This window comes from Saimiri boliviensis, chromosome 1 (genome assembly GCF_048565385.1).
Source record: "Saimiri boliviensis isolate mSaiBol1 chromosome 1, mSaiBol1.pri, whole genome shotgun sequence".
Taxonomy (NCBI): domain Eukaryota; kingdom Metazoa; phylum Chordata; class Mammalia; order Primates; family Cebidae; genus Saimiri; species Saimiri boliviensis.
In genome coordinates this window covers 239,221,130-239,242,787 of record NC_133449.1, presented here as the reverse complement: position 1 = coordinate 239,242,787, position 21,658 = coordinate 239,221,130, and the positions used below count along the sequence as shown (strand labels likewise).

The 21,658-nt window shown below is 38.1% G+C and overlaps 1 protein-coding gene across 4 annotated transcripts in view; it reads left to right on the top strand.

Moving 5' to 3' along the window:
• The window catches only part of PIK3R1 (phosphoinositide-3-kinase regulatory subunit 1), an 85,279-nt gene that overhangs the window by 39,657 nt on the left and 23,964 nt on the right, over positions 1–21,658 (top strand). For all 4 annotated transcript variants that reach the window (XM_039465926.2, XM_039465846.2, XM_010336553.3 and 1 more), the window contains 2 exons: positions 18,866–18,958; positions 19,404–19,478. In XM_039465926.2, coding sequence (XP_039321860.1) covers positions 18,866–18,958; positions 19,404–19,478 — 168 coding nt within the window. The remainder of the gene's footprint in view (positions 1–18,865; positions 18,959–19,403; positions 19,479–21,658) is intronic.

Sequence of the window (21,658 nt, the reverse complement as noted above, 5' to 3'; positions counted from 1 at the left end):
GATCTCATTTTTTTGTTTTGTTTTTGTATTTTATAACCTTTCCAGAATCTTGAGTGATTTTTAAATGTTTGCCATTGGGTCATAAATGCAGCAAGTAAATGTGAGTCTGCACACTCGAATGTTATATAAATCAGTTGACCAGTCAGTGTTAGAGCAAACTTCTCAGGATTGCTCTGTGAACTCCCTGTTCTCTGGTATAGTTGCCAGATACAAAGACAAACCAGGAGAGACTTACTCCCAAGAAAAGAATGATTCTGCATCCTAAACTTACATGTAAACTGTTGAGATGTTTCCTTGATTTGTATGGTCAAGCCCCTTCTCTTGTTCCCTGTCTTCATCAGTGAGTATGGAAAATTGGAAGTTTACCGAAAAGAGTTTTGAATCATGGGATTTTAAATTTGAAAAGGACCAGAGAGATCATCTACTCCAACTTGCCAAAAAATAAAAATAAAAAATAAAACCCCACAAAGAATGAATGATACATTGCTGGGACATTGGAATCTCTCTATAAAGGAGAAATCATATTAAGGTATTTTCATCTTAGGCCTCTAACCCCAAGGGTATCTTTACAAAGACTTTATTTTAGTGAAGGCTTCCATAAAAAATGACCTCATGTCAAGAATTCTAAAGAGAGGGTTATGGAATATTGGCTTAATATTTAAGTCATTCTTATCTTGGAGCTGGCCTGAATGGACTGATAAGTGGCCAGTCACCAGTTGTAACTTACTTTTACAATTTTAATGTGATTTAAGGGAAGACACTTTTGGAAATGCTTAGTTATTGTTCATGCCCATAATCGTATTTCTTTTAGACCTTAAAATTTTATGTAATACAGGGGAGTAGATTGCATCAGTATAGTCTTTTTTTTTTTTTTTTTTTTTTTTAAATGAGGCAAACAAAGTAGTATCTTAAATTAAATCAGGGTTTCCTAAGGTTTGAGATTCTTATTCCTAAATTTTCCACTGAGTAACCTCCAAGTTCTTCTCCTGCCTTTGTCCCTAGTTGACACGTCAGGTCACAATTTTTTTTTTTTTTCCTGCAAATAGTCAGATGCTGCTCAGAGGCTATACTTACTGGTGAGAGATCCTTCAGGGGAAATGAATCAGGAATGGCCTGGAGCATTTTTCGTTGGGTTGATCCGGATCTTTATGAGTGCTTCTGAGATTTCTAAAGTAGGTGATGAAATTTAGCAGCCTCTGATTTTCTAAAATGATCAAGAGAATTGTTTCAGTCCCTGATTTGCAAAGTATACACTTTTTGGTCCTCTCAAAATTTTTGTCAGATTAAAATTTTTCCATGCTGCGGATGTAAGGAATAACCCACTCTTACTGATAAAGGGAAGTTAGTGTTGTACAGGAACAAATGGTAATTCAGGGCTCTTGGGAGTCTTTGGAGGTATTCATTCTCGACTGAGCTATATCCCAATAGCATCATTATCTGGGTCAGCTTCCAATTCAGCCTCATCCTGTGCTTCAGCAGTGGGATAAACAAATGTCACTTGTTAGCTGCTTCTTCATGACCTTTATAGACTAAGCATTAATTTGAAGCCCTGCCCCCAAATAATAGTCCTTGGGGAGAAATGAGTTAGTGATTTTATGAAGATAATGGGAGTTGAGGAAAACACTGAAGTTTGCTTTTCTGAGCTCTAGCTTCATTTCACTTCTCAGCCTCACTGTTTCATAGTCTCCGCTGTTTTTCTCACTTGGAAGGAAATCAGATGGCAAAAGTGAAACATACTGGCTGTCAATGCGAAAATGCTACTCCCTATAGTACTGGAATTCTCTTGTCATTAATTGCCCTTATAATGGACAGATTATACTATACAGAGTCATAAATATTCTTATTGCCATTTGGAAAATTACAAATTCCCAAAAAGTGGCGATTATTTGGGGCTTTGGGTCTGCAAGACGTTTCACATTAAAATGCTGATAGTATCTTCAAAAACCACAGAGCCACGGGCCTTGCAGGCTTGGTAACTGATTGCCTTTGTCGTGTGGTTTTCTTCTTTCTCCTGAAGCACCTGGTTGCAAGGAGTGGGACGCTGAATTCATAGGGGTGTGTTCGCAAAAATCCTTAACACCAAGTATCTGTTTATTCAAAATAGTGCATAGTTCAAAGCAATGCTTTTCAAAGTTGATTCTTTCAACTAGATGTTTATCTGTTCTTTAATGAAAACAGCCTCAATGTGGTTATTAATCTGGGTCTTTCTCCATTTTGACCACCTGATTCTGCTTTCTCTTTGAAAGAATTATAAAAGAAGTATAAAAAGAAGTATAAAAACATTTTGAAATTTTTTAATGTGCTACGTAAATTCAAGGTATTATTGGTATATTTCTTTTCTGTTACCTTATGAAGTTGATTGTTGTTGAAGCACCAACAGTATGCATGCATGGGTATCCGGAACAACCACGTAGTCTCAGCTGTGCAAAATCCACTACTCATGCTGGGTGCAGTGGCTCACGCCTGTAATCCCAGTACTTTGCGAGGCTGAGGCGGGCAGATTGCTTGAGCTCAGGAGTTTGAGACCAGCCTGGACAACATGGTGAAATTCCATCTCTACAAAAGTTAGCTGGGTATGGTGGCATGTGTCTGTAGTCTTAGCTACTTTGGAGGTTGAGGTGGGAGGATCATTTGGGCACAGGCAGTTGAGGCTACAGTGAGCCATGATCATACCACTGCACTCCAGCCAGGAATGACAAGAGCAAGACCCTGTCTCAAAACACACACACACACACACACACACACACACAGACATACACACACCAAAATCCACTACTGGCTGGAGCATTTTAATGATCTTAAATAGACCCATTCTGATGATTTATTCATAGCAAAGTACTAAAGAGCTATGTTTTCAAGAAAGATTGTCCTTGAAATTCTACAATTAGAATTTGGCTTGAGGACCTGTTAAAATCAACAACATCTCTGTGATACAACACATAAAGCGTCATTGGTCATTTTTCCATTTTATTTTTTTCATTTCAGTGTGATTGCATTTAACAGACTCTTCCCTAAGAGGCTAGCTTTTGACTGGAGCAAGACTAGAGAAGACTAAGGCACTACATAGTCTCATGGATTGAGAAGGGTAATTAGCAAGAGTGTGAGATAATGGAGAAAGAAAAACAATACCAAGCTGGGTTAAAAACAAAGTTTGGAAAAGGAAAAACAGGTGCCTAAGACAAGCCTCATATTTTTCAGTTTGGCCTAGCCCTATTGAAAAGGTTAGTACATTCACCTGGCCAGTTGTTGCTAACTTGATCACCTGGCAAGTTACGGAGATACAGTACGTTAATACTTGTCCTGTGGCACAGAGCATGCTTCTCAGGGTGTGGTCATTCCAGGGAGACGGAAGACATGCTTTATGGGACCTCCTCAGTCATCACTGTGATATGTGCCACCAGGAACCCTGCACGGTCCAGTCTGAGGTGGGAGTACCACAGAGGCAAGAGCTGCCTGGCTCAGCCAAGTCCAGATTACCCTAAAATCTTAGTGCTTTTTTCCCTTCAGCATTTTACATTATAGGAGCAAGTATAAGGATATGTAACTCAGGGCAATATGAACAGGTGGCTGATAGGAGCTGCTCCATCCAGAGGAGGAGTCATGAAGTTCCCTATGCCCCAGCTTGTCTACCAAAAAGCCTGCAGAAATGCAGACATAACCATGGAGGAGTAACCCATGAACAAAGGGCTGGTAATTACAATTTAATGTTTGTTTTACCCCTTTGGCTGGCTGGTTTAGCAAAGGCAGGCCCCGCTGGGGAGTAATGTATTTCTGACAGCCAGTTGGGGTGGGGAGAGTTGGGCTGTACTACACACTGAATTTATTATGTTCTGTTAATACTTAGACACATATGCTATAAAATTATGTTTTCCTTTTTTTGTTAGACAATTTTTGCATTTTTAAACATTGACTATGTATAGCATTTTTTAACATTTGCTATATATTTAACATTTTCAAACATTCACTATATATAGCATTTTTTAAATCTAGGAACTGCCCTTTCCAAAGAAGATTCCATGTCTGTAATATTAATTCCCTGTCCTCTCCTCATTGCCTTTTCCAGACATCCACTGTAGATAGCATCTGTTCCCCAGGAAGTAACATTTCTAAAAGAAACTCCCTTGTCTATAATTCCCTGTTCTCTTCTTATTGCCTCTCCTGAATAATAATTTTTGATTCAGTACCTTTTAGCTATTTATGTTACCGTATAATCTGAGTTTGGGAACTGCTTGCCACTTACAGTTTCTGATACCCAAAACACATTTTATGTTTAGAGAAAACAATGGCATCCCGACTTTTTAGAAGACATAATTTCTCTTGGGTATGCAAACTGGAAGCAGATATTTGAGCTGCGAAACACATTTTTTCTTGGAAGAGTCCATTAAGAGCTGAGTTGAAGCTTCACAGTCTGTGCACTTAGAGTCAGGTTTTAGGACTAAGAGCAAGCAGCATGGGCACCTGTTGCAAGAAAACATCTGAGAGCACGAGGTGTTTAAATTATTTCAGTCTCCATAGCTCCTGGGGATGCTGCCTTTTTAGCAGGAGTTTGAAGCCCAGAATGGACTTAATATTGTAACCAACACAGTTGAAAAATAGGTTCCATGTTCTGTAAGAATGGCTTCATTAAACTGCATGTTCTGGAAGAAGAATGTATTAGAGACTTTGAATTTGAGGACTCTGTGTTATATACATCTCTGAGCCATCTTATCAGAAAGAAAAGCATCTTATTACGGTGTCTGCCTCTGCCTCTAATACTAGGTAGGTATTTCGACCTCTACCCTCTTTAGTTTAAGTTCTGTTTATTTGTCTTGTAGCCAGTATCAGACACGTTAATGACCACTAACTTTATAAATGAAATTATTGCAACTCATAATGTCAAGAAGTGAACCTAAGCAGACCTTAGGTTTTCTGACTTAATAGCCGAACCATACCAGTCTTTCCCTGAAAATTAAACCTTCTGTCATCTGCAGTCAGCAGACAGTCTCTAACGGGAGGTGCACAGACACTTTTGATGCTTATTTTAAGGGAAGCCAGTGGCAGATGGAGAGGCATCAGATGAAACTGTTATTAATCATGGCATTTCTGAAGATGTTCTGACTCCTCACCCTGCATTGTGCCAAACGCCAGGATACCAAGTTCCTAGTATTCCAGCAGGTTCTTAGTATATAACAAACACTTTCGGTGCCCCCAGCCCCCTGTCAACTCCGACTAAATGCCTTCCAATAGAGTTAAGCTGTTTTTATCTAATACATGCTAACAGTAAAAGGACACAGAACTCTTATTTGACCCTGTTAGCATCTAAGGAATATGGTTCTTTTTTTTCTTTATACTTAGCTTTGAATTTAAAGCTAACACATTCTCCACATAATCAAGTTCACACTAAAGAAAAATTGAAGGTCATCTTCTACAGCCATACTGCTCAGTGTAGAAGCCACCAGCCACATGTCAGAGCCACACTGAGCCATTGAAAGGTGGCTGCTCTAAATTGAGATGTTCTATGAGTGTAAAACAAGAGAAGAATGAAGACTAATATATCTGCTTAATAATTTTTATATTGATTACATGTTGAAATGATCATATTTTGGATACATGGGGCTTAATAAAATATTAAATTTCACCTGTTCTTTTTGCATGTAATGTGCCTAATAGAAAATGTAAAATTACACGTGTGGCTTACAGTGAGACCCCACTATATACTGAGCACTGAAAGTCATTCTTCCTCTTTATTCCTCATCTAAACTCTACTCATTCACTATTTAGTGTATCTGTGTCTTTTCTTCCAAAATGAACGATCAACTGTTAGAGGGCAGGACTGTGGAAACAGTTTATCTCCTACTGTGATTTTTCAAGAGTGAGGAAGGTTGCTTGTCACCATGAGGGGGAGGTGCTTTGTTCTCATTTGGTACACATTAAGTATGCTAAACATCCCATAGAATATCTTAGAAAATTATAGTAAATAGAGAAATGAGGCAGAGAGCAGCTATTCTTCAACTCTGTACTTTCTAGGTCTTTTCGGCTAGCAAACTCCTTTTCTAACTTTTTGCCTGGCTCTTCACAGTCAATTTCCAAAGTAGTACACTGGGCTGGCCCCCAAAAGGGGTACAGTTTTTAAGGAAACCATATGCCCCATGGGACCTCATGGGATGACACTCAATTAGTACAGAAGGATCTCTCAGAAGGGAGCTGCCTTTATGCCCTCTAAACCAGGTCATCTCTTATCAGTTCAATCCTGGTGCTGACTAGTACAGCTGTGTGAGCCTGGACAAATCACTTCTGAGCCTGTTTTTCCTCTCTGTACAATGAAAATGATGATAGAACCTTTCTTATATGTTGTGAAAGATTATATTTTCTGAGATAATTTTAGTAAAGTAACTTAGCTGACAGAGCCTGATACATAATTAAGTACATTGTGTATGTTAGTCATGATTATTATTGGCTTCTTGGTAATGAGAGCCTCAAATACTAAGGGCATTTTTAGTATATTCTTTCTGATCTTGTGTGATTTGGGATTATTTCCCACTACCACGTTTTTAAGAATGTATTATTTTCCAAAGAATTAAGTAACTCTCAGAGGGGAATGGATAAACTCACAGAGGTTTTGGGAACGGAGCAGTTTCCTCTAAGTATCATGACTTACAGTTAAGCCCCTTTCTCTGTTTTATCCCTGACATTTGTACTCACTGTGTGGATCATGAGCTAATTTTGCATGGACTATGCCCCCCTACATATCTTAGAGCCCAGCAGTGCTGTGCATGCATTAGTTAAAAATCTCCAACTGTCAAAATGAATTGCATTTGTTAGCAATTTAATGCTGAAACTCAGGGAGAAGAGGGAAAAAAAAAAAAAAAAAATCAAAGCCGAGGTGGAAAGAGAAGGGCCCTTGGATCCAGCCAAACAGGGGTTGTAATATCTGCTAAAAACTAGGTAAGTCATCTTGGTGTAGTCACCAAACTGAGTCTCTTTCCCACATACAAAATGAGGTTGATGTATTTCACAATGCTGATATCATGACTCAAGGAAACAACCTAAGTGACTAGGGCAGTGACAGTTCACCTCGCTCTCCTCATGCTGCTTTCAGTTTGACGATCTCCTCCTCCCTGCAACCCTATGATTTATAGAAGCAAAGTTACAGTCTCTGATTTATAGCTGTTGTAACTTTGGAATACATTGTCTTTTGTTAGACACACATACAGAAGTCACGGAAATGTTTTCATCCTTTTGAATTTTACTGTTCATCCTGGCAAAGTGAAAATTTATACCAAAACACTACTTTAAACCACCCACCACCTGGGTTAGAAATTATAAGTTAGTGTGGCCCAGTGAAGTATAATTAAACGTTGCCATTCTCCCATTTATTTAACTTCCTCCCCTCCATATTTGAAGTAATTTTTGCTTGGTGCCAACTTCAGTCATTCTCCAGATGCCTGTAATTTCTTCCAGGTTTTCAACACATAGTGGCTAAAGAGAATATAGAGTTATTTTTTAAGTAATTTGTGATTAAATGTAAATTTAGTAATTTTAAACATGCAATCTCCTTGACATGTTCTTCAAAACACAGAATTTAAGAACTAGAAATGATTTTAGAACATCTAGCTAAACCTTTACCACTTCACTGTTATGACAGTGAGGCCCAGAGACATTAAATGTTTTGCCCCAAGTTACCAACATGTTGTTGGCAGAAAAATCTGAACATATGGCTTCGCCCATTGTCTCCTTTTTTTCTACTAGTCCACAGTGGCTTTTCAATTGCTTTTCATATGATACAGTGACAGTCATGAATAGGTAGGGCATTTAATGAATACTCTTAAAAAAAAAAAAAAAAGAAGTCACAAAAAGAAACAATTGTATTGAAAACCCCTTTCTAGTTTCTCCGGGAGCATTAAATGGCCCCAAAAAGTAATTTATGGGCTAAAATGGATGTCTTCAGAAGGCTAATATAAAAGGTGACCAACAGGGGGAAACCCAAAAATGGTTTTAGATAATTTGCTTAACTTGTAGCCCCTTTTAAAAAAATTACTCAAACTCCTATTAGAGCCAACAAAAAACATCTGTTGTTTTATTTATAGTCACAATTTCTAAGAAGCATATTCTATAGCAGATGAAAAAGTGGTTGACAGCTCATAATTCATAAAGTTACTGAAGCCTAATCTGATAGAACAAAATGTACAAACTCCGTCCCGTGGTTCAGGCCCTATCACTTCCCTTTCAGCTGAAGACCGAAATGGTGCAACGGAGAAGTGGAGCATAGGTTGTTACGGTTGTTAAGAAAGAGGCAACTCTGAGATAATAATGTAGAAAGGAATACCCCGCAGTGATAAATGATTGCTTTCACCTCCGGACCATCCAGCAGCCTGAGTCACTGCTACTTTTTCATTAACAGCATTGTACAGATTTTCATTATAGAAAGCCAACAGTTTGCCCTGTTCAATCTACCGCCTGTTAACAATGTATTTCCATCAGGAATCTAAAGTGTTAATTAAAATGACTGATTGAATAGTTCCCTCTCTGAGTAAAGCTTTTATTTTGCACCTTTCTTTCACCAGTTAGCTCTAGTCTACATTGACATAACTTTCTCCCTGCTGACTCTTAGGCAATTATTAGAGTTCACTCACCACTCAAATATCACCTTCTCTGTAGCTGTTGGCTTATTTCTGAGAATCTTTTTGAGAACAAGATCAGGCTTCTTTCTATAATCAGTATATATATATATATATATATATATATACATATATATATATATTTCTATGTTTTGGTTCTGCTCTATCTATAGGGCTTTCTGTATATCACAGAAGTGTGTATGTGTGTGTGTGTGTTTGTGTGTGTGTGTGTGTAAGTGCATTGGCTTGGCACAAATAACTATAGTACTATTTATTACCCTGAGCTTTTTTGAGAATGTAGTGATAGGGTCCAACATCTGCCCAAATTGACCCATCTAAAATTATAATTCTAAAATCATAACCGGAAGAAGCCCATTAATTTCTTTAGCAGAGAGGTGAGTAGCCTCTGTTCATTTCCCTACTGATCATAGTCTGTTGTGAGATACGAAGATTTATCAGCCAACCAGAATTAATCACCTTTGTCTGAGGTAGTGAAAGTATATTGCTTCACTTTGTTAAACTCTGATTCCTTACACAATTGTTAAGAATTGTGTTTATCTCAAAAATTGTTACCTTTTTATATATATAGCCTTATATCAGTGATCTTTTCAAACTTTTAAAATGAAGTCTGAATAAAAGCTATCTTTTGTTCTTATGCATTTCTTCTGCACCAGCTGATAGGGAATTTTCTGTACAATGTTTTTGGGCCTCTTGCCTTTCTTACCTTTTTCTTCCCAATTCCACACACAGGTCATTGCTTTCCCTTTCTCTCCCTCTTTGATCATGGGTGCTTTAATCCCCTTCATATGTTTGTTAAGCATATTTTACTAAGATTTCACTTTGGGATGCTTGCAAATATACTATATATATATATATATATATATATATATATATATATATATATATAAAAAGTGATTTGCAGGGCCCTTGCTCCACCTGATGATTCACTGGAAGAATCTGTTATACCTTGCTAAAAGTGATAAGTTAGCCAGCTATATTTAGCTGCATAAAACCCATTACATCTTTGGAGAAGAATGTGCTTTGTTTAGTTTTATGAGAAAATATTTAATAAATGCTGTCTTGAAAATATTTAGCCTGGCTGAGTGGGCTGGCAAGGCTTCAGTCCTGATAAAAAAGAGGTGATGGTGAGAAGCTGGCCTGGCAATCCAAGCTGAAGTTGAAAAACCGCACCTCTTGTCACTAAGGGTTGTAACTGTTGCCAAGTGCTTGTCCATCAGTGTCATGTAAAGATGTTTTAACCTCACAAATGGCGACATGCAGTGTGTCTGCCTAAAAAGGCAACCTAGATTCACAAAGTGGTTACAATTGGCTTTGAAGTCCCATCTTTTCTTTAAAATCCTAGTTTTATTTCTTACTGCTGGTATGACTTTAGGCAACTTGTTTAACTTTTCTTAATCTCAGTTTTCTCATCTGTAAAATGGGGACAATGATAATTCCTTAGAGCATTGTACAGATTAAATGAGATAAAACGCTGAGCACAGTTTCTTATGGGGATTATCTGTAGTAGTAGTAGTAGTAGTAGTAGTAGTAGTAACTTGTACTTAGCCTTTCTAACAATTCCTGTTCTCCCTTAACTCCTCCTTCCACCCCACAGGAAATAGAAAGAGCAACGTCCTCTTGAATGTGGCCAGATGGGAAAGGCTCTGGTATGCACATCAGGAGGCCTGGGACCTTGGCTTGGACTTCCTGTGGGACCTTGGGCAGGCTGGGGCTCACATGATCCCTCCTCATCTGTACACAATGAACAGAGCAGCAGAGCTTCCGACTGCTAGTCTTTCTCTTTTGATACTGAATTCTGTGTGCTATCACACCAAATTTGATTTGACAGCTAGACCCTCTAGTCCATCAGCATCATCTGGGGTCTGGTGTAAGACCAGCCTGTAAAACTCAGGCATGTAGGCAACAGGTTACCAGTAAGAAGGTCAGTCATTGGGATTCTGTTTCCCACAGCGATACGAATTTTCTCTCTGTGGCTGGTGGGCTTAGCCTCAATCCCTGCTACTCAAAGTGTGGTTGTGATCTGAGGACCAACAGCATGGGCATCATCTGGGAGCCCACTGGAAATGCAGAGTCCCACACCACACCCCGACCTCCTGAATCAGGCTATTCACATGTACATTAAAGTTGGCGAAGCACTGCCTTAGGAACATTCTGACATGCAGAGGGTATTTAGTAAATACTTAAAAAATTTGTGTTTGACATTGACATTTTCTAGACAAGGTTCCGTTCCTCCTTTTGGGTGTAGTGTACTGATGTGTTAGATCAGGGTTACCGTAACAAAACAGTGGTGTTTATGTCTGTACCACCATAGACATTTCGAAATCTGTTTCTCACAGTTCTGGAGGCTGGATGTCTGAGATCAGGGTGCCAATGTGGTTGGGTTCTGGTGAGGGCCCTCTCCCTAGCCTCCAGGGTGCTGCCTTGTCACTGTGACCTCACATGGGAGGGGTGGGGAGAAAGCTCTCTGGTGCTGCTGCTTATAAGGGCATGAATTCCATCATGAGAACACTTGCCCCCATGACTTCCTCTAAACTCAGTTGCCTCCCAAAGGCCCCATCTCCAGATACTACCGCATTGAGGGTCAGGGCATCAACATGAATCTGGGGGGAAGGGACACAATTCTGTCCGTGGCAACTGACTTCTGCATCTGACTTTAAAATGCATCTTTTTAAAAAAAAGACTGGTAGATAAATATGTAAATAAAGCAAATATGATAAAATGTTAATCGTAGAATCTAGGTGAAAGATAATGTGGGCGTTCACTAAACAATTCTTTTAACTTTTTAGTATGCTTTAAAATGTCAGATTTAAAAAACCCTACTCTCTGTAGTTATTGGAATAGAACCTGGTGGTGCTTTTTTCTCCTGATTTCCATCCAGGCTTTGTTAAGAGTGCCTGTTCGGTCTAGCTGGACAAACTTGCCTTTTTGGCAGTTCCTCTTTCTCTCTTTCCACTCACTTTCTCCTTGGTCAGCCAGTGTCCTGCTTCTGCACTGTCGGTGAGTTCCCAGGCTGGATCCAAAGCTGCTTTCTGGTCTCCAGTCTGCCAGCAGCATCTTCCTGTCCAGTCGCTCTCCTTCCCCTGCCCTCTTCTAATCAGGGCATCCTTTAGTTGCTTGTGACATCACGGCTTGTCAAGTTACATTTTAAAACTCTGCTTTATTATTTTTAAGCATTTCTAACGTGACATTGTATTAGTTTGACTCCGAAATGTATCATCACATGTAAGTAGGAGAGAAGGTGTCTCCACAAGTTTGCCCTCGGTCAGAGATAGTGTGGTTCATCTGGAATGCCCCTGGCTTTCTCTGGTTATTAACACGGACGACTCCTATTGCTTTTCTGTTTACAGTGTTAATTGTCTGCATTTCAAAGTAGTTCATAATGAGAGAGAGAGAATATACTAACTTGCTATTTGGGAGGAAGTACAAAAACTGTTATTATCAAGATCATTTAACTTGAACGTAATCAGAAAGTATTAAGGTTATTCCCTTCTGAGATATCTGTGTGTCACACAACACTTTTATTGCAGATACCTTTTAAAGTAGGGAGGCTTGCGGGAAGTGTTGGGGAACTTATTATAAGTTTCTTTCCTTGATTGGCACGTGTACACTCTGGCGCAGGGAAGGCAAGCCCAAACTAAATACATAGACACTACTTAAGAGCTTTGTAACATTGGCCAAATAATTTCTCAAAGTCTCAGTTTCCTTGTCTTTAAATTGGGGATAATAGAGACTAAACACTTTTGAACTGCTCTGAAAAACAAATGAAAATATTTTTGTAAAATACTTACTGTGGGAATGTGGCTCCTAGTTGATGTTCAATACTAGTCATTCATTCATTCAATCAACAAACAGCCTAGCACCCACTGCATGATATGACCTGTGATTTTTCTTCTTTCTTGGGGCTTCTGGGTCATACTTCATATGAAATCTTTCTTAGCACAGCGAAAGACCAGCTTTCCTTATAAATCATGGGCTTCAAAAATCCTGTGGACTCAAGCATAAATTATTTTTCTGGTGAGGAGAGGAGGAAGTCCATTTCTTCCCCATTTACATCCTGCCTAGCGTTTTAATTTGCTGTACACTGTAAATTGTAATCTTTAGAATCAGACTCCAATTTAGGTGATAAGAATCACAATTAATTAGGCTAGCCCATCAAAGATTAAATGTAATCTTGCATTTCAGTTACCTCTTAACTCCGAAGCTTTAGCTAAGGCTGTCAGAAACAAAGATGTTATGTCTGCTTATGTTTAATAAGAAGATCTTTGCCTGAAGTTTGTTTCTATACCAGTCTGTTGTCTAGAAATAAAATGAATGGGCAGAGGACCTCAAATCCCTTTCATTTGTCTTTAGCTGTGCAGCAGGAGAGATAAATGGGAGAAGATAAACTTAACGATATTAAAGACTAATTAGGGTATCTGAGGAGATTTGCAAACTTCGAGTTTAAATCTGTTGGCAACTCTTTTAATTCCCTCCTGCTAGTTATCTCTGAAAATAATGTAGTTATGGCTGAAGATTTATTTCCACATCAACTCTTTGTACTCTCATTTTCATTGCCCGTAGTTTTTTTCTCTCTCTTCCTCCAAAAAAGGTTTTTATTTCCACCAAGCTCAGTATAATTTAGTACACAGTCGTTCCAACTTCGTTTTTCCTTCACATTCAGAAAACTGAAGTCTAATAACTCAAATATATTAGTATTGTAGTCCTTTTGGGGGAAAATGTGATAAATTGAAAATATTTTAGTTTTGACTTCTGAAGATTTTGAGTATTGTTTATATATAGAAAGGCAACATGCAAGTGTTTACCAAATATGCTTCCATAGAAAAGTATTGAGAAGATTCGGTCTGTCTTATGTATGATAATTTCTGGTCTTAAAATCTGCTTTGCAATGAGTATTTCCATAATCTAAACAATAATAAAGATGACATTACTAATTCTAACAATAATAACTACCTGTTAGTTTGTGCTTTCTACATACTGGGCATGATGCCTGTCATGTTCATATTTATTCTTCATTTAATCCTTATTACCATACATAATTATTCCCATTTTACAGATGAATAAATGGGATTCAGGTTAATTAACTTGCCCAAGATTACTGAATTCAGTAAGTGGCAAAGCAAGGATTAAAACCTAAGCTTCTTTGGCTTTAAAGCTCTGCTTCTAATCACTTTTTTACTACTGATTAAGCAGATGTGTCCCAAAATTCAGGAACTCATCTCTGGATTTTTCTTTGCCTTTGCTTTTAGCTGAATTATCTTAGTAAAAGAGCCAGGACATCATTCGTTGCAGTGTTGCCCATAAAGCTTAAGAAGTTTAAATCAGGGTGTTAATCATTATAGGCGTAAAGTATGAATATGCCTAAAAGGTTTATTGAAGAATTGGAATTTATTAGATTTGCCCACTAGAATATACATTTTTCACTTGAAGTCCTGAGAGAGAGTGTTTCAGACAGAAATAGTTTTGACTCAGCAGCAGTTAGACAGACTAACATCTTGACAGAATATTGATCCATACCCTGCATATACGTTTTCTTTTCTTAGTATTGCATTTTTAGAGGTAAGTGGCAGCTTTTCACACATTTCCAAGCTGCTTCCATCAGTAATAAAATATTTGGCTTGGGCGGCCTCTGGAGTCCCAGTGTTGTCGCTTAACTTTCCACTCGGCCCTGCCAGGCACTAACTTCAAAATACCTTTTTTTAATGGAGAATGCCTCTTGAAGGTGCAGCTGTGTGCTGGTTTCATTTTGCACTTCATAACGGTGTTGGCACCACTTAGCGAAGAATGCCACTGTCTCCCACACACCGCTGGTGCCCAAGGACTGTCGAGGCCTGTCCATGTTAGGGGTTTGGGAAGGGCTGAAGTTTGAAGAGAAGCCTCTTTTTCTGTTCCATGTGATTGGCTGTCACCAGGGCAAAAGGGGAAAACTGAAACTAGTGGAAAATGCAGCATCAGATGTGTCACCAAAAATTCTTCCTACAACCTGGAACACCTAGTTCATTGGTGTCCTGGTCAACATCGAAGACTGATTCTTTTGAAGTCATGCGTGTCTTGGATTCACTACTTTTAAACTTTCTTGCTGATCTTTATCCTTTTCTTTCTAAGCAATACTGATTTCTTTCAATGAAAAATGATTCAGCTAGTGAAAAGCCAGGATTGGATTGTAGTAAAGGAATCAACAAATTTGCCCAGATTCTTTAGAGTGGACTTGGTTCTCCACACTTATACCCTGTGCTACAGCAAGCTCCACAACCAAAATCCATTACTTACTCAGGTATAAAAAGCAAAAGATGAACCCCAGTGAGAATTTATATGTAAACTGTGGGAGGATGGTGCTCTGTTCATTTGTGTTTGCTCCATACCCCACTCTATATAATTGATAGTTTTTGCATCTTTTCGTTTTTCATTCTATTATGTTTTGGTTTATCACACTTTGTAACGTACTTTATCATGGACTTTTCAAAGAACAACTTGCCAAATTTGATAATTCCTAGCAATTGCCGTTTCCTGTTGGAATTTCTTAAAATGGAATCTAATGGAAAAGTAATTCTTGACTTTGTGTATTTAGTAAAATTAAAGGCATAGTTGATTTTAGGGTTGCTGTAAAAATTAATACTTTGTTTTAAAATACTTTTTAGACTTTTGATGGTAATTGATCCTGTTGCTGGAAGTAGATGATATAAACTTTAAAGCTTTTGGGTAGAACTTTCACATTCCCCATGTCTAAATATTTTAAAGAGGAAATGGATTGACTCACAGACATTTTGTACTAAGAAATGGGAAATCTTTGAATTGTTATTTTAAAAAAGTCCTTGTAAAACTTACCATTTTAAACTCCAGTTGCAAAATCCTGATCAGCTGTGATGATTCATACATTTGAGTGATAAGGCTTTTTGGTAAGTCACTCAATATATTACAAAAAGATTACTTACACTTCCTGGTACATATGTGTAGCTTTTTTTTTTTTTTTTAAAGCAATCTGGTGTGCATTTTGAAAAAAAATTTGTGTTCTCACAGATACCTAACTGGTAGCACAGTGCTTTTTAGAAACTTCGTCCAACACCTGAATGAGTAATAAGTAAAACAAATGAAATTTTGTAGCTCAGGATACTGCAGGTAAACTAACACTTTTTGCCAAAGAAACATTGAAAAGACAAAAGAAAATAAGGAGGTTTTGCCTTTTTTTTTTTTCCTCAGTTTTTTTCAAGCTTAGTAAAGAAAGAGCTGGAAACCCTTTTGTATGGAGCATTTGCCAGCCCAGCAATATAACAACTGTTGGGTGCGTATTTCAATCACAGTTAGATGAAATCTTTAATTATCATTTAATTTAACTTTCATATTTGCCTGCAGAAATGATTGTGTTGATAAGACTGGAATGAGACAAACCTTTATTAAGTAATTCCATTTTCAGAGCCAACATTAAAGGTTTTTTTTTTTTTTTTTTTTTTTAATTAAAAAAGCCTGTGTAATTTATGAGAAAAGGGGAAGAGGAATTGGCATGTTGGTTGCATGAGAGTTGCATGGATATGTATTTACTATTTCATCTTTAGCTTTCTGAGATTTGGGGTGTGCTAAGTCCTATTAGTTGGACAAGCCTAAGGAATGACACAATAGTGGATCTTAATTAATAATGATTTTCTACATAATTTCTCTACTTTTATATTTCCCTTCTGTTATACATGCTGATAGGATGATATTTCATTGCGTTCAGTGTAGAAGGTGTTTGTGAGAGAGGATACTTATGTGAATTGATGTTAAGGCAAAGAGAGGTAGCTTATAATTTATCAGAGGAAATGAAATGGTATGCTTTCATTTTATAATATTCAAAAATTTTATAATGCTTTTAATAGACTGAAACCTTTAAGATGTTTGTATTTTAAGTGCTTTTCAGATATATTTACATTTTAACATAGAGAGATTTGAGAGATGTCATTGCTAGACTTTTTCATGGGATCACTCACATGAATTTTCTTATCAATAGAGTATGTTCTATTGATAACCGCAAACACATTATTAACCCCAAACAGATTACCAGCCCATTCCTGGATGTTCTGATTCTGAGGACTTAGGGTGGTACCTGAGAATCAGTATTTCTAGCGAGTTCTCCAGGTGGTGCTGAGCTCTGGCAGGTGTGGGAAGCACTGGAGGGAGATGAAGTTCCCACCCAGCCCTCTGCACAGTGACTGGAAAGGACATGGCCAGTTGTTTATGCTTTTATGAAATCTAAAATATGTTAGAGTGATGTTGCAGTAAGACAAAGTCACTCAAGAAATTGAGAGGTAAACACTGCAGGGCTTTGAGTTCAAATATTGATTAGCTCTATGTCAAGATGCCACATCTTCAGGGATAGCTTTAGATGGAGTCTCTAATAACACAAAGCTGACTCGGGTATCCTTCATCTTCCATTGACAAAATTTGCCCTTATGCTGGCAAATAAGACTGTGGGCAGTAGCCGAATATGGTTATTTCTATTTAAATCAGCTAAAATTAAAAAAAAAAAATGGCTGCATTTTACTCAATAGCCAGTGTGGCTGGTCGTTGCTTTATTGGAGAGCACAGCTGTAGAACATTTCTATCACAGAAAGCTCTCATAGACAGTGCTGCTATAGGGTTTTCCCTCAAAATTTAGCTCTTCTCTTTTTATCCTGAGTTGTTGCTATGGCTAATAGAGTTAAGTAGCAAGATCATGCATCCATCTACGTACTGCACATTCCATACTGCAATCTGAAAGAGTGTTTTTGCAAAACAACTTAATCATACTTTGTTCTCCGAGATCACAATTTAATTACATTACTTTTATAGTGTGTTCTATGTTGACTTTTAGTGCTTGAAATACAGGCTTAATTGAAATTTGTTGGCCACGTGCAGTGGCTCATGCCTGTAATCCCAGCACTTTGAGAGATTGAGGTGGGTGGATTGCTTGAATCCAGGAGTTCAAGACCAGCCTGAGCAATATGACAAAATCCTGTTTTTACTAAAAATACCAAAAGTTAGTTGGGAGTGGTGCTGTGCATAGTAGTTCCAGCTATTCAGGAGGCTGGGGTGGGAGGATCACATGGGCCTGGGAAGTCGAGGCTGCAGTAAGCCATTATCATGCTGCTATACTCCAGCCTGGGTGTCAGGGAAAGACCCTGTCTCAAACAGAAAAAAAATTGTTTACTGTAGTATATGGCTTCTAATAAACAGCTATACTGGGGAAATCTCACAGAAACAAAATTGCAAATATTTAGCCTTTCTTGGATTACATAAATTATTCCTACAAAAGACTGTAAGCAGTGAGGGTCATACACAGGTTGTATTTATATTTTCATGATGACTTTTCATTTACCTTTATTTTGCAGTTTCACACATTTAAGATGAATATATTTAGCTCCCTCTTCTGGCATAAATTGAGAATTTTTTGCCTACAATGGTTTATTTATTTTTGGACTGAGAATAAGGTTATCAATGTAATGTTGAAGAATGTCATCTTATGAGTGTCATCCAGTTAGGTTTTTTGGTATCGTTACAAATGGTAGAACACATGGAAAAAGTTTATGAAAACACCACATTTTTTAAAATTACTAACTGACCAAAAATATAAGCAAATAAAGGCTTTGAGAGCAGTTACACAGAAATTTAATTTGATATCAAATGGGCAGCGATCATTTATATTGGCTTCTGGATCTGATGCTCAGCCCACACCTGGCATTTGTGAGGCCTGGGACAAGAATGCAAAAACAGGCCTAAGTACCCTGTGTCTATATATTTTTGTTATAAATCATGTCAACAAACTGTTCAGTAAAATCTGTCTTATCCTTTCTGGGCAGTTATTTCTTCCTAATGACCAGGAGGACAGATGTGAATTCAGATTCTTGGGCTCCTGAGAGTTCTGCCCTAGAGTTTGGTATTATGGGGAGAGCTGGATCCTGATTCATCCCTTCCATCCCACCCCTTTCTTCCGCCACTTTGGGGCCCAGGGATATACCTAGGCAGTGGGGGTTCGTCCCGGGGAGGATGGACTTCGGGGAAAGGCCGTAAGAGGCCATTTAGCAGGAAATTATGGGGCATTATTCTGAGTAGGCCCTAAGTGAGAAGAAGTAGGCATGTCACTTTGACCTGGAAAGGGCAGAGCCCAGAGTAGGAGTTCTTGCTCTGGCCTGAGTTTGCAAAGGTCAGATGTAATTAATTTACTCTGTATGTCCTTCATTGTGTTCTTATGCATTCAACTATCCAAGTTAAATACCATGGTGCAATTTTGTTGTTTGCAGCTTTGACTCTTCCGGATCTTGCAGAGCAGTTTGCCCCTCCTGACATTGCCCCACCTCTTCTTATCAAGCTTGTGGAAGCCATTGAAAAGAAAGGTAAGCAGACTTCTAGAGGGCATCAGTTCCTTCCTTATACCCTTATTTCATGGCTGTTATTATTTATATTTGTCTCTTGTGCATTCACTAAGTAAATTTCCTACCGCCAGCTATGTGCAGATACTGTGCTGGACACAAACTGTTTGGGGCTGAGTACTTGGGGAAAATGTCTTGGTCTATAATTTCTAAATCTAGATTAGATTTATGTAGTTTCTGTATGGAAACTATTAAATTCTCCATAATTTAATAAGTACGATTAAAGGCCAGATGGTTTTGCCAAAATCATTGACATGCCAGATAAGATTAATAGTAGGAGTTGATTTCCAAGAATATTTGGTACACATCTAGAACAGATACTGGATGGAAATTGGAATGTCTCTGGCAGCAGGCTCGCAGGTTCTCCAGAGAGCTGTGTTTTGCATACATGGTCTGTTTTGTGTCCTAGGTCTGGAATGTTCAACTTTATACAGGACACAGAGCTCCAGCAACCTGGCAGAATTACGACAGCTTCTTGATTGTGGTGAGTGTCACAGAGCTAGAAATACAAATGGGATAGACAGGTCTTGGCTTTCTGTTTCATGTAGTGCACACAAAAAACTGAATTTAATCTATGCAACGTTCTAAGTTTAAAGGAAACTCAGAAATCATGCAGAGTTTCCCCTGCCCTGTTACGGTAACAGTGCAAACCTTTGACATTTGCCTCCTGAGTTGGGCTTGTAAGTGTGCGCATGCCTGCCTGCAGGCATGTTGGTCTTCACAATAGCCATCAGGCCCTGAGTCCTGCAGAGGAGAGAAACCACACTCTGCATATCTACCATCTTTCTTTGACCCTGAATTTGGCTACATCTAATTCATCTGAATCAATTAAAAAATATTTTTAAGCCTATGTCACTTAAGAAATGTCTCTTCTGACATCCTTTTCCTTTTATTACCTTTCCATTCCATTTTCCTTTTCCCTTTCCTTTCTTTCTGGCTTACTTTCTTTCTTGCTTTTTTTGTGTTGAGTACATTCAGTAACATCGTGATACTGTTAGGTTCAGTGGTGTGCTGATAAACCAACTCTCTAGGAAGAAAAAGCCCCTGGTTTGTAGTGTCTGCCCATTTTTGTGGCATGAATATTCTCACCAGGATTTGTTTGAAACTAACCAACATGATGTCACTGGATGTGGAATTGGGAAGAATTGAGGACAGTTTGGTTAAATGACACTAATTAATTTAGCCAAGAGGGCTTTAGTATCCCACACATCCACCTCCCTCCTTTGGCATAGAGAAAAAACTGCACAAATCAATGTACTTGCCAGCTTTCCAGCAAATCATCTTCTAGATTAACTTCTAGAATCTCTCAAGATCCTTCATTCCCTAACAATACTTTTTTTAAAAAAATTATATACTGCCTCACATCACTTTCACTGAACTTAGCTGTTTAAACTAAAAAGAGCAAAACCTAGTTTTGGACTCATTCGGAGGTATAATTGCACAAAGAATACCTACATGATAGTAAACGAGAGTTTGAAGCATGAGGCAGTTTCAAAATGAGGCAGCTTCTGAGACTTTCTAGAAAACAGGTTTTTTGGAGAAAAGGAGGAGACTAGACCTTTATCAGTAAATTCTTAACTTGAAATGTTCTGACCAAATGTTTTAAAAATTAAAAAAAAAAAAAGGTTTAAGTTTATTTTTCCTTTGTACATGGAGATCAGTTGCATGCGAACAGGGCACATCCTGTCTGCTGCTCTGCCTCCTGGATGTCCCACAGAGTAGGCCATTAGAAGTGAACATGCAGAACACTCAAGGTGAAAAGGCTTGTTTTTTGGTATTTGACAGCTTTTATCAGGGTGTTAAGGAAACGCTGGATTTTGTCCTTAGCCAATAGAAATAAAGACACATGCTTTGGTCAGGAAATCGGTCAAATTATGAACATGTGTAGTCATAGGAAATGTTTAGACATCAGAGTCTGATGAAGTGGAAGTTATTTGAGAAATAGTGGTTAGGTTTATAATGTGACCAACACACAGTGATGCAGTTTCGCTATTAAAAAAAACTCTTCACACCACTTGTGAGATAGTCAACAACCAAGATGCACGTCAACAGTACATTTTGACATTTTACTTCCTCAATGAGATCAAAACATATAGAAAACTGGTTTCATTTGGAGTCTGTGCTAAAAAAGTGAATTTTGTGGCCAAAAAATATATAATGTTGTCCAGACTTTGGAATCGATCTGCCAGGGCTGTTTCTAACTCAAATATTTTTCAGTACATAAAAATATTGTATAATATCCTGGAGGAAGCTCCAAAATAGTCACTTCCACCTAAAAAAAATATATATATATATATATGCACTTTAACCAACCTTGTGAATTACCAGTGTTTGAAAAGGACAGACATGGCAGTCAGCAGCCCACTTTTATTAGCACCTGCTAAGCTGTTTTATCCACACATTTACCTTGTGGTGTACATCTTAGTAACTTTAACTCACCAGAAGAGAAAGCTGAGCCTCATAAATGATTTCTTTCACATTTTTCATTGGCTGGGGTGGCACCTTTTTCTGATTCCAGGAGTCCTTGATTTTTTTCTTTTTTTATTTGGCCCCAAGATGAACTGTTTCTTTGTCTCATACAAATTTTAATGATTCAGATTTTCTCCTGATAGTTTTTGGTTTCTTTTAACTTGACTCTGGTTTTCTCAGCCTTGGCTAGCTAAT